Raw genomic sequence first — 13,681 nt, 5'->3', positions numbered from 1 at the left:
CAATTTAAGGATAGCAGAACTACTGCTAGATCCCTAGGCCTGCAATCCTATCCCAGGGGTTTTAGTTTCCGGAATTTTGGGGCCGTGGGAAGACTGCTACTTTTCGATGCTGACAGCAGCAGCAACAATAGAACAGTCTATATAAGCCATATAGAGGGAAGGGAAGAGGTTGTCTGTGAGGGCCAACAGGTCTCCTCCTCCTTATCCTCTCCTGTCCCCACAGGGAAGCAGCTCTAGATCCCCCATCTTGGAGTATGTTGGTCCTGTTGGAGGTCGATTGTCCCATTTTCTACAAAATTGGAAATATGTTGTATCAGATCTTTGGGTTTTGAATCTTGTAGAGAGGGCCCTTCCCTTCCGGGAATGTCCCCACTCCTCGCCAGGATTGGTGTTCGGAGGCCCATCTGTTGCTTCTGCAACAAGAAGTCCTGTCCCTTTTACAGAAAGGTGCGGTAGAGATTGTTCCGGAGCAAGAAAGGAGTCAGGTATGCTATACCTGGTATTTCCTGATCCCCAAAAAGGACTGTAGTTTTTGGCCGAGCTTGGACCTCAGGGTCTTACATTTTTACCTCACACAGAAGAAGTACAAGATGTTGAGCCTAGCTCAGCTTCTTTAAGTGCTGCAGCAGGAAGACTGGATGGTGATGATCGATTTAAAGGATGCATATTTGCACATTCCCATCCTGAAGTTGCATCGGAAGTATCTCTGTTATAACGGTGGGGACTCAACATGATCAGGTTTCCGTCCTTCCGTTCGGTCTTATATCCGTGCCTCAATTATTCATGAAGGTGATGGCAGTGGTGTCGGGGATTCCTATTTTACCCTATCTGGACAATAGTACACAGACCTTCTAGACCTCTCATCACTCTCTCCGCTCCTTCTCCCTCTCAGGGCAGACCTCCTCATGCAATCGCAGGTTCTACAGCCCTACCTCCAGAGCCTGCACCTTCATGCCTGGAGATTGAACTGGGCAACTCAAGTTCTTTATCTCTCCCACCTGATGTGGTGGATGTTATATTATCGGCCAGAAGACACTCCACCAAATCTGTCTATTCCTGTAGATTGGCCAGATTTGTTAAGTGGTGTGGAGAGAGTTCAATTGATCCTTTGAACGCTCGTTTGTCTGATTTTCTCTTTCCTTGGCTCAGCATGGTTGTGCTGTGGCGACTTGTTACGGGCTGCTTGTCGGCTTTATCAGCCTTCATTTGTTTTTCAGACCATACATTGTTGTTTAAGTCTTCCATAGTCATGAGGTTCATCAAGGGTCTCACTAATAGATGTCCTTCCACTCCTTTAATTATGCCTCAGTGGAATTTAAATATGGTTCTTACCTTCCTAATGGTGTCTCCTTTCGAGCCTCTTCATAGTTGTCCGTTGAGGCTTCTTACATTGAAAACAGTTTTTCTGATTGTTACTACCTCAACCAGGAGGGTAAATGAGATTCAGGCTCTTAATTCTAAGCCTCCTTTTACCACTATCCATGCAGATAAGATTGTTCTCGGGACCAGAGCTGCTTTCCTGCCTGAGGAATTTACTTGGGTAGTCTATCACCTTACCTACTTTCTATCCCCTCACTCTTCCAAGAAGGAAAAGAGACTTCACCGCCTGGACCCTAAGAGGGCTGTCAGCTTTTACCTGGACATAACCAAGGTCTTAAGGCTGGAATACCAGCTCTTCATTGGTTACGTTAGAAGAATGAAGGGCAAAACTGTCCACTGGCGAACGCGCTCCAGGCGGTTCATCTCATGCATCAAGATACACTATGCTTTGGCCAAGAAGGAGCCGCCTGAAGATGTTAGAGCTCATTTCACTAGAGCTAAATCTTCTTCGGCTTTGGCTCAAGGTGTCCTTGTTGTAAGGCAGCAACTTGGTCCTTCCTCCACCCTTTTGCAGAGCATTATTGCTTGGATTCAGAGTTGAGAAGCAATGGCCACTTTGCACGTTCTATGCTGCAGGATTTTTTGGTATAGGTAAGTGGACACCCTCCTCCGGGAGCGGGACTTCTTTTGGATTCAATTCAAAAGGTGAAGAATCGACAGGCAATGTATCCATTAGATGAACAAGTTTCTTACCTTCGGTAACGCTTTTTCTGGTGGATACAGTCTCTTCCTGTGGATTCGTCACTGACCCACCCGCCTTCCAGTTGTCTACCTACTAATACTGAAGAAATTTAAGGCATCTAGTTTATGTATTTGGTTGTTGTTCGAAATGATGGGCTGTTTTCCAGGAGCAAAAATCTTTAGTTTAAAATTTCCATGTTCTATTCTCTTTAAGTTGTATACTGTGTATACTTGAGGAAATGTATACTGTGTATGCTTGTGAAATGTATACTGTGTATGCTTGTGAAATGTTGTCGGTTCACCCGTTCGCTTCGAAGGCACGTAAAAAATGGTGGGAATGACGTCAGCATGCCGAGGTCTTCTTATGGCTCTGTTGACGTCACACGGAGTCGTGCCATTGTGACTTCCTCATCGACATGGGAGAGCTATGAAAAAGTTTCCTCGGAATACTGCACAAGGGTTAATTCAAAAGGTTAGGAATTCACAGGCAGATACTGTATCCACCAGAAAAAGCGTTACCGAGGGTAAGGAACTTGTTCTTCTTCTACATTCCAGTGCCATAAGATTCATTGATGATTTTCAACTTCACCCGGGCTGTAGATTAGTTTCCTGACCAGTTACCCCGATCCCATAAGCATTGGAATTGTCACTTAAACTGTTATGGTTCTGGAGAGACAATCATTTGAAGTTACAGTTGTAACCTTAACCCTGTATCCAAGTTCCCTCTCCCAACTGTTGGGCCTGTGGGACCAAAGGTTATCTGTGGTCTTGTGGAAGCTGCCTGATATTTACATCTTACTAGCTGTATGGGGACAGTGTTAATTATAGTTGGAGGCCACTGGCAGAAAATATGGGCTAACAAAAGCATTAGCTTCTGTCTTACTCCTCCAGTTATGTCAGAGAGCATCTACCTAGCCTTGTCAGAAGGGGAGATTGGGTTTGGAGATAGGCAAGTACTGTCTGGGAAGTCGATGTATATTCACCCAGCACACAATTTGGCTACATAGTCTCTGGGTTACAGACAGCAATATGCAGGTTGCCATATTCACAAAGAAAGAAAAAGACAGTACCATTTTGTGAAGACGCATGGTGTACTCCTTAGAACAGAGTTCATGCTGCAGACTGCCCTCCTATCGGCAGCAAGTCTAATGTGCAGCACACATCATAGTGAGATATTAATATACATATTCTTCAAGGGAGGGCTTGTATGAGATGTGCTAGAATCAGCAGCCGGTCGTCTTTGAATGCATTTACTGGTAGCAGTTTTCATAGCAATGTGCCTACATACGTTTTTGTGTGTTTTAACTGCTTATGTAGATAGATTTTTTTATTGCCCAATTTCTTAAAATATTTTCTTTTTTTACAAAAAAGTTCATAAAAACAACTTTTGCCTTTTTATATGGCTACATAATGTCATTTTGATGCAAACTGTAACTCACATCATATTAAATAGTACTTATCAGGTATTATTTTCTTTCGGTTATGAACCTTAGTGGCTGATTACGAGTCTGGGGGTCATAAGACCGCCAGACTCGTGGTGCCAGTGGTCCGTCCACTACATTACATCTTCAAAACTTGTTGCAGCGGAGGACCACAGGCTGCACCATGGAAGAGTTGTTCTATAGCGGTGGAGGGGCAGCACCACAATGTAACATGCTGAGCAGGGCTGGTGCAGTCCTGCTAGGCATATTCCGAATTTCGCCACCAGCAGCCATTTCATTGCAGGAGCCGCCAACATGAATAGGCTGGTAGTGGAGGACCAAAGGGGGCCATACAGGGCCCCCAACCCCTTCTCCGCCATGAAGATACATTCAGGGGGGCACAGCAGGTCTGTATTTCTCCAAAGTTCCAGCTTGGCGTGGACGTCACTGTCCATGCTGTGCTGGAACTCTTTTGTCGTTCCCATTGTGGTGCCTATTTTCCACGCACGGCCATGGGAAAGACGAAGGACCATCCGCCTTAAATGAGTTCAATTCATAATAAGGTGGGCGGTCCTTGCGCTGCTTTGGTGCAGCTATGTCTGCAGAGAGTGTTAAAGTCGTAATCAGGCCCTTAGACTGCTTTTGTTATACATTTATAGTGTGGGTGCTCTTGAGACCTATTGCAGAATGTTGGTGTTAGTATTCTTACAAATTAACCTGCATTTTTTCACTGTATTACACAGTTATCACAAGTATTATGGAAGGTTTAACTACCGTGGGTTTGAATACCCTGTATAACACATTTCAAATCATGTCCTAATACACTAGAAAACTCTGTTGGGCAGTGGCATATTTTCCGGTTTGTATTTTTATTCCAGTCTAGTGTACTTTAACTTTACCTAGTGTGCTTTTAGCAGGGAAGGTTGTAGGTTTAAGCAAAACCTGTATATATTTTACGATGTACTCAAGTGTCTTTGTATATAGAGAACGGATTTAAATCATAACACACTAAGAGAAAATAAACATAACTATGTACATTTTACTTTGATCTAAATCATTTGTCTGTTTCTTTTTTTCGTTTTAATATAGATGGTGGAATTAATCTGTTTGTTATGACCCCTTAACCAGTCTCCAATGTTTCCTTCTTGATATCTAGGCCTCAAAGAGGAAAGATGAGATTCTGGGGGAAGGGTAAACCGGGAGAAAAGAAGCTGCCCCGTGATAAGTTGATGACTCAGTCTGAGCTATTGGAGTTGTACTCTGATCATGAAGCACCTGGAGTAGATCTGATACCCAAACTCCAGTTCAATGAAGGTAAGCAGCTCCAAGCTGAGGCCCTAAACAGCTGTGGCCCCTGTAATTGCAGAACTAGTGCCTCTACACAACGTTAACAGTGCTTGTCAATCCTGATTTATAACCCTATACTTCTATAATTCTTTATCAGGGATACACAAGTATACAGCAGTTGGTCTGACAGTTGACCTGGTGCACCCTTTTGCTATTTCAGCAGTATGGTCCTTCTTACAGTAGAACCAATCCATCTCAGTTGTGATATCCAGCACTCCCATCTCTTAGAAGATTGTGATTCCATACACAGCTCGATAATTAAACATTAATCTTCAACCTGCAGCACTCCACTCTTTTGGTAAAAGCAGCTTAGCCAGCTTGTGAATGAGGTCGGTCTTGACAAACGATATTTACTGCTCCTTTGCTAATGATGTGACTTATAACTCTGCTCATGCCTATCTCACCACATTTTTTTTACGTTATTGAGAACTCAGACTAAGTGCACATCCATTCTGTTCTGAGCTTTCCTCTGAATTTTCAGAACTGTAATGTCTTCTTTACTACTAATGCCCCACAATTATTCCAGCACTATACCTCTTTAACTTTATCTTCTTTCTACTAGTAATTGAGCTAGGTCGTCATCGTACAACACCACCACGAAGTCCTGAGCTGCTCAACAATAGAGGAAAGGAGAAGGAAAATAAAGAACCATCTCCAAAGGTGAAGCGAAGACGGAGTTTGAAGATCAGTAGTTCAGCACTGGAACCTGCATCATGGCAAAATGATTCCCTGCAGATAATAAACAGTGCTAGTGACTTGAAGGGCATGGATGACTTTCTCATTAAAAAGGTATGCCTACCTTCGAGCATCTTGCAATGATCTTGAAAGGAAAGCTGGAATTCCTATACGCTTAAAAAAGACTTATAATATTGTAATATTTTGCTCTCTGTAGTTGATGACAGCTGCTCACTGTAGAGCTGAAAAAAATATGTTACAAATACTGGGTGGTTAGTCTGAGTTCAAAAGTGCCAGCAGTTATAATTAGTGCTTTTGTTCGCAAAATCAGAAGATGAAATCCAATCTTTTCATTTCCTAAGTGTGGCATTTGAACAAGTCTCTTCCAATTCCCAGTTTCAAGTCTTCTATTGAGTCCATGCCCAATGGAACTTTGGAAATTTCATTTAGTGCCAGGTTCTTGATTTTGGAATCAATGAGTGTTATAAGGAGCATTTCCAAAGACCAGAAGTGATGCTTTTTACGTAATAACACTTACCTCTTGTGAAACGGTGATGCTGTGGAGCGTAGATAAATAAATACTTACTAGAGAACTAACAAACCCAATAACACAAATCGGGGAAAAGAAGTGGGGTGACCAGCAGTGATTGATCCTCAGAAAAGGCATCTAGGACAAAGACTTATGGGACAAAAACACATCTAAAAAATAAAATTGCTATTGTAAGAACTATAAAGGAAGAAATAGAGAAGAAAGATGTATGTCTGTGAGGGTTTTATTTAATCCCAGTAAAACCATTCCAAGGAGGACATGCAGTAGTAAAAGCTTGGAAGCCATTCTAATGAAGAGATAAGAGAGTAAACATGGTCTTAAGGTGCAGCCTGACCATTGGAAACTCTCCTAAGCTCAGACTTAGGAGAGTCGAATTTAATTTGATCCCTCAAGAATCTTCTTAGTTGGGGTAGGAGAAATAGAGATACTCTGGTAAATGCATATAAGAGTGGCATGATCGAGAGAGAGACGTTCTCTTGAAAGCCAGGCTAGTTAGATGACTTTTCTGACAGATATTTGATTGGAGCCTTGGGAGCAGTCTTGAGAGGGGCATAATAAAGAAAAAGATCCACATAGCTATGCCACATTCTGACTTTTGTAAAGTTTTTTATTTCCAAGGCATTTGTGTTAATTATCATATAACCAGTAACAAGTGCACCCTGAAAAATGTATAGATTCCGTGGACACCTGAGGATTCCAGTACAGTATTGTGTTATCCTTAACATACATCTCCTTCTCCGAGTAAAGACAAGAGAGGTCCACTCACCAAGGATAAATCTGAATCCCCTTTTGGAGTGCCTTATGGAGGTGAATCAAGTATAAAGAAGTTTCATTCAAGTTTTATTCATGGATGTTGAAGAATTCTTGTTGGGAAGGGGCCCCATACTAATTCTTAAAGACACAGTAAGAGCTTTATTAAAACTTGGAACTTTTGAGAGTGGCTCAGGTAAAAATTCATAAAGATTCATTGGAACCCCTCTGAGGCGGAAAGCCGGAGGTTTTGTTAACTTCACTATTTTTAAAATTGTCACTAATCTACTGTGCTTTTAACAACAAAACGCTCTTGCTCACCTGGCTGAAAGCGCTGCTGCTACGCGCTAACTCAGACCCCCACATTCAGGGAAACGCCATCACCGCCAGCGCGCCAAAGGCGTAGCCACGCCCACCGCGAGGCCACGCCCACCGACCCTCTACTTAAACGCTCGAAAGCGCAACGATCCTCATTCATTGGAACCCCTCTGAGGCGGAAAGCCGGAGGTTTTGTTAACTTCACTATTTTTAAAATTGTCACTAATCTACTGTGCTTTTAACAACAAAACGCTCTTGCTCACCTGGCTGAAAGCGCTGCTGCTACGCGCTAACTCAGACCCCCACATTCAGGGAAACGCCATCACCGCCAGCGCGCCAAAGGCGTAGCCTCGCCCACTGCGAGGCCACGCCCACCGACCCTCTACTTAAACGCTCGAAAGCGCAACGATCCTCATTCATTGGAACCCCTCTGAGGCGGAAAGCCGGAGGTTTTGTTAACTTCACTATTTTTAAAATTGTCACTAATCTACTGTGCTTTTAACAACAAAACGCTCTTGCTCACCTGGCTGAAAGCGCTGCTGCTACGCGCTAACTCAGACCCCCACATTCAGGGAAACGCCATCACCGCCAGCGCGCCAAAGGCGTAGCCACGCCCACTGCGAGGCCACGCCCACCGACCCTCTACTTAAACGCTCGAAAGCGCAACGATCCTCATTCATTGGAACCCCTCTGAGGCGGAAAGCCGGAGGTTTTGTTAACTTCACTATTTTTAAAATTGTCACTAATCTACTGTGCTTTTAACAACAAAACGCTCTTGCTCACCTGGCTGAAAGCGCTGCTGCTACGCGCTAACTCAGACCCCCACATTCAGGGAAACGCCATCACCGCCAGCGCGCCAAAGGCGTAGCCACGCCCACTGCGAGGCCACGCCCACCGACCCTCTACTTAAACGCTCGAAAGCGCAACGATCCTCATTCATTGGAACCCCTCTGAGGCGGAAAGCCGGAGGTTTTGTTAACTTAACTATTTTTAAAATTGTCACTAATCTACTGTGCTTTTAACAACAAAACGCTCTTGCTCACCTGGCTGAAAGCGCTGCTGCTACGCGCTAACTCAGACCCCCACATTCAGGGAAACGCCATCACCGCCAGCGCGCCAAAGGCGTAGCCACGCCCACTGCGAGGCCACGCCCACCGACCCTCTACTTAAACGCTCGAAAGCGCAACGATCCTCATTCATTGGAACCCCTCTGAGGCGGAAAGCCAGAGGTTTTGTTAACTTCACTATTTTTAAAATTGTCACTAATCTACTGTGCTTTTAACAACAAAACGCTCTTGCTCACCTGGCTGAAAGGGCTGCTGCTACGCGCTAACTCAGACCCCCACATTCAGGGAAACGCCATCACCGCCAGCGCGCCAAAGGCGTAGCCACGCCCACTGCGAGGCCACGCCCACCGACCCTCTACTTAAACGCTCGAAAGCGCAACGATCCTCATTCATTGGAACCCCTCTGAGGCGGAAAGCCGGAGGTTTTGTTAACTTCACTATTTTTAAAATTGTCACTAATCTACTGTGCTTTTAACAACAAAACGCTCTTGCTCACCTGGCTGAAAGCGCTGCTGCTACGCGCTAACTCAGACCCCCACATTCAGGGAAACGCCATCACCGCCAGCGCGCCAAAGGCGTAGCCACGCCCACTGCGAGGCCACGCCCACCGACCCTCTACTTAAACGCTCGAAAGCGCAACGATCCTCATTCATTGGAACCCCTCTGAGGCGGAAAGCCGGAGGTTTTGTTAACTTCACTATTTTTAAAATTGTCACTAATCTACTGTGCTTTTAACAACAAAACGCTCTTGCTCACCTGGCTGAAAGCGCTGCTGCTACGCGCTAACTCAGACCCCCACATTCAGGGAAACGCCATCACCGCCAGCGCGCCAAAGGCATAGCCACGCCCACTGCGAGGCCACGCCCACCGACCCTCTACTTAAACGCTCGAAAGCGCAACGATCCTCATTCATTGGAACCCCTCTGAGGCGGAAAGCCGGAGGTTTTGTTAACTTCACTATTTTTAAAATTGGCACTAATCTACTGTGCTTTTAACAACAAAACGCTCTTGCTCACCTGGCTGAAAGCGCTGCTGCTACGCGCTAACTCAGACCCCCACATTCAGGGAAACGCCATCACTGCCAGCGCGCCAAAGGCGTAGCCACGCCCACTGCGAGGCCACGCCCATTACATCCATTACAAATGTGTCGACCTCCCCAGCGCAGCGGACGAGCGCAGCGGGAGCGCCGTTTGCGCGCCGAAGGCGCGCCTAAGGCAAGCCCGTCTGCGCCCGTCCGCGGCAGACCGGGGCCTGGGGCCATAACCCCTGGTCATTCTCACACTTATTCCATTCCCTCACTGTTATCACTTAGGCCCACTGACAGCGCCGGACCCGCCCCACCCGCTTTTGTTCTAAAGCGTGCCGCTACTCACGGCATTTTGAAACCCGAATTCTCTCTCGGCAAGGCACCTAAGCCTAGGTCCTATACGCCTCATTCTATTCCCGATGACTCTGAGGCCACTCTCAAATGCCTATATCTTAATACTAGATCCATGGTTAAACACCATTTGGATATTTTTCTCTTGCTCCAGGCTGAACAACCTGATTTTTTGTTTCTCTCTGAGTCTTGGCTTACTGAGGACTCCCTACCCGATATCCTAGCGGCAGTTCCCTCAAACTACTACATTCTACATGTCGACAGACCAGCCGGCAAAAGAGGTGGGGGGGTTGCCGCGATCATTCGCAGCACCCACAAAGTCTCCTCTTTACCATCCCTCGACTTATCAGGAACAGACAACTTGATCTTTAAAAAGGATACTAATACTGGATCATTACTTCTCATCCTTATATATCGCCCCCCTCAAAAAATGCCTTCTTTTTGGCATCCCTAGCAGAACAAATTGCTCCTCTGATAATTGCCCATAACAAAATTGTGTTGCTAGGAGACTTCAATCTGTGGCTGGACTCTGCCGACTCTGACTCTCAGGCTGCCACGCTGAAAGAAACCCTCCTCGATATGAATCTCTCCCAACACATTCACCTTCCTACTCATGAAAAAGGGCATAGCCTAGACCAAATTTGGTCCCAAAACATTCCCTTGGCAATTAAGTCCATTATGCCCTGTGTTTGGTCGGATCATTATCTGATCAACTTTACTATGACCACAGGGAGAAGTAAAAATCCCCTGCCCATGCCAGGAGGAAAAACCAGAAGGTGGAAGAATGTTGATGTCCCCGCTCTCATTGGCTCACTTACTTCCTCCCTTCCCTCGTTTGATCAGGACATCGAAAAGATGGAAGAGGCTTTTTCAGGGTGGCTACTCCAGGCTGCGGACGCTCACGCCCCCTGTACCTGCTTTCCCCGCTCCCGCCCCAATGACGCCCACAGGTGGTTTTCACCTCTTCTGAAAACTCACAAACTTGAAGTCCGTCAACTGGAGCGAAAGTGGCGCACAGCCTATTCAGAACAAGATAGGGCCAACTACTGCAAGGCTCGAAAAAACTATCAAAAGCTTATTTTAAAACACAAAACCGACTATTTCTCGGATAAAATTCTTAAAGCTCAGAATCAATCTAAAGAACTGTTCAACATTGTGGAAGACCTTAGCACCAGTGACAGAACCTCCCTTCCGACAGTTCCCACTCAGGAACTTTGTAATTCTTTAAACTCCTTCTTCTTTGACAAAATCTGCACCATTAAACAAAACATCCCCACCACTCAGCCTCCACTTTTATTTGCAGACACCTTTTACAACCCTGTTACCCTGGACTCTTACCCCCCCATTGAAAACGCTAACTTATCTAAACTTCTCTTTAAGATCAAATCCGGCTCCCCTGATGACATCTGCCCCCCCTACATCCTGAAAGAAGTGGGTACCAGCATTCCTGGGGGTCTACTTCCCATGCTGAATGGTTCACTTGCTCAGGGTAAAGTTCCAAACAACTTTAAAAAAGCCCTCCTCATTCCCCTCATAAAAAAGGCAGGAGCCAATCCATTAGACCCACTCAACTACAGGCCCATATCTCTGCTGCCATACTGCGCCAAACTCCTGGAGTCTCATGTATGCGACAGCATCTCCACATTCCTTGAAAAATCGGAATATCTTGCACCTAATCAGGCCGGTTTCCGCCCTTGCCATTCCACGGAGGCGGTCATCCTCTCGGTGCAGAATACCCTGAGGCGGAATGCGGATGAAGGGATCCACCAGGCTCTGGTGCTTTTAGACCTCTCTGCTGCTTTCGACACGGTCGACTATACCATCTTGGTCGACCGTGTCGAACAGGCAGGCCTCAGGGGCCCTGCACTGAGCTGGATCCGTTCATTTATCACTGACCGAACTCAATCGGTCAGACTAGGCTCCTTTACGGCTCCCACCATTTCTACCATCTGCGGAGTACCTCAAGGCTCTTCGCTGTCTCCCCTGCTTTTTAATTTGTATCTGCGCCTTCTTTTGTATTCCCTCAGGCACGCTAAGGTCACCATTTTCAATTACGCCGATGATTTGCAGCTCATCTTTCCTTTGAACACCAAGGACTCTGTGGTAGAATTCCAAAACACCATGTCCCACATTTTGAGTTGGATGAGCTGCAATCATCTCAAACTTAACCCAGGCAAGACCGAACTGGTCTTGCCGGGACAGAGCGCCCTCAGCTGGAACCCCAGCTTCTGGCCCTCATGCATGGGCGCCCCCCCATCCAAATCATCCTCGGTCAAGAGCCTCGGCATTTTCATTAGTGAGGACCTCTCTCTGAAAAAACAAGTTGGAGCTGTTGTTTCCTCCAGTTTTTTTCAGCTGAAGAAAATAAAAAAAATCGCCCGCTTCTTTTCCCAAGCTGCCCTCACTCAGATCATTATTTCCCTGGTTTTGTCCAGATTGGACTTTTCCAACAGTCTATACCTTGGGCTCCAAACTGGAGAGCTTAAACGCCTCCAGCTGGTTCAAAACCAGGCAGCCAGACTCCTCTTGAACATTCCTAGAAGGCAATCAGTCAGACCTGGCTTGAAACAGCTGCATTGGCTCCCGGTTGAGCAACGTGTGGCCTTCAAAGCTGGGTGTATCCTTTTCAAATCTCTACACGACACTGGACCCATTTTCATTAGAGACCTATTTAAAAAATATAGCCCCCCCCGTAATCTCCGGTCTGCTCATAAAGCCCTTCTGACTATCCCTCCGTACAAGAAAAAGCGTCTCGGAGGCAGCTGCTTCGACCATCTTGCCGCTGTCCTCTGGAACTCTTTCCCTCTTCATCTGAAACTTAGTGATAACATCCTCAGCTTCAGACACTCTCTGAAGACCTGGCTCTTCTCTCAGGCGCATCACTAAGCTGCCTTATCTCCACCCACCGATGGCCACGCCTGTTCCTTACTACAGCGCCATGAAGCCTCCGGGCGTACGAGCGCTTAACAAATGCCAAATAACATTAACATTAACATTAAAAATACATTTAACAAAAATCTCGCAGTAGCTCTATCACAATTTAAGTGTACAATTTCACTCTTATTGACTTGGTTGCTGGCTCACTTGAAAACGTAAAAAAAAAAACTACCCCCATCTTAGTTTTGATCTAGACTAGCACACTGTTCACAGTTATCCCAATTTAGGTCTTATTCTGCTTCCCATGTGTATAAGATCTATCAGAAGTACTTAAATTTAAACTCACGCATAGCGTGCAACAAAGCATTGTTTTACAGCGTTTAGGGGTCCTGCTTTTGAATTCCTATACTATACATTGCGAAAACTCTACAGACGAAGCAGGAGTTTGTAATCTCTGTAATGTTGGGGACCAAAATCTAGCTCACATGACACGTATATGTCCAAACAGAGAGATAGTAGAGACTCAACATCATTATTTAAATCCTATACGTTTAATGAATAATGTCCTTATGGGGAAGGAAATGATGGCTCTTATAAATTCCCTGCTTAACGAATTAGTATGTAACAATGTATATACATTTTTAAAATCCTTTTTATCACTTTACTAGCAAATGAAGAACCTATGGAAATGAAGAACTATTAATGCTTGTTTTAGGAAAATGTATTTACGATAAAGGTGTTGATGGTTCTTATTAATTTTCCGCTAAATGAATTTGCTTGTAACAATGTATATACGTTTCTTAATTTTTTTTGTTATTACCATTGTAATAGCACTAGATGAAATCATGATAACTAAGCAAATTTACTAAAATGTGTTTTACATTTTTTATTGTTGACCTCAGTAGAGTTATAAATCAAAAGAATTAAATATTACGAATATTAATGTCTATACCAGAATACTTGTGGCAGCTGAAGATTGTTATTTTTTAAAGGGTGACATACTTTTGATCTTTTCCATTCTTCTAGATGCATGATCTGGATAATGAAGACAGTAAGAAGGACACCCTCGTAGATGTGGTATTTAAGAAAGCTTTGAAAGAATTTCGTCAGAACATCTTCAGTCAATATACCACAGCATTGACAGTAAGTGATTGGGGACTTGAAATCGTGTGAGCAAGGTTAAAGGAATTGGCTCATCCATTTCTTTAAATGTAGGCTATTAGCAATGTTTAGTTCA

At 44.9% G+C, this 13,681-nt stretch overlaps 1 protein-coding gene across 5 annotated transcripts in view; it reads left to right on the top strand.

Moving 5' to 3' along the window:
- MYO9A (myosin IXA) overlaps positions 1-13,681 on the top strand; it is a 1,208,318-nt gene that overhangs the window by 942,105 nt on the left and 252,532 nt on the right. For all 5 annotated transcript variants that reach the window (XM_086959231.1, XM_086959230.1, XM_086959229.1 and 2 more), the window contains 3 exons: positions 4,639-4,796; positions 5,392-5,618; positions 13,471-13,587. In XM_086959231.1, coding sequence (XP_086815357.1) covers positions 4,639-4,796; positions 5,392-5,618; positions 13,471-13,587 — 502 coding nt within the window. The remainder of the gene's footprint in view (positions 1-4,638; positions 4,797-5,391; positions 5,619-13,470; positions 13,588-13,681) is intronic.

The sequence above is a fragment of the Lissotriton vulgaris genome, chromosome 2_2 (assembly GCF_964263255.1).
Source record: "Lissotriton vulgaris chromosome 2_2, aLisVul1.2, whole genome shotgun sequence".
NCBI classification, from domain to species: domain Eukaryota; kingdom Metazoa; phylum Chordata; class Amphibia; order Caudata; family Salamandridae; genus Lissotriton; species Lissotriton vulgaris.
The sequence above is the reverse complement of the archived record's forward strand: the minus strand, read 5'-3'. Positions and strand labels throughout refer to the sequence as shown.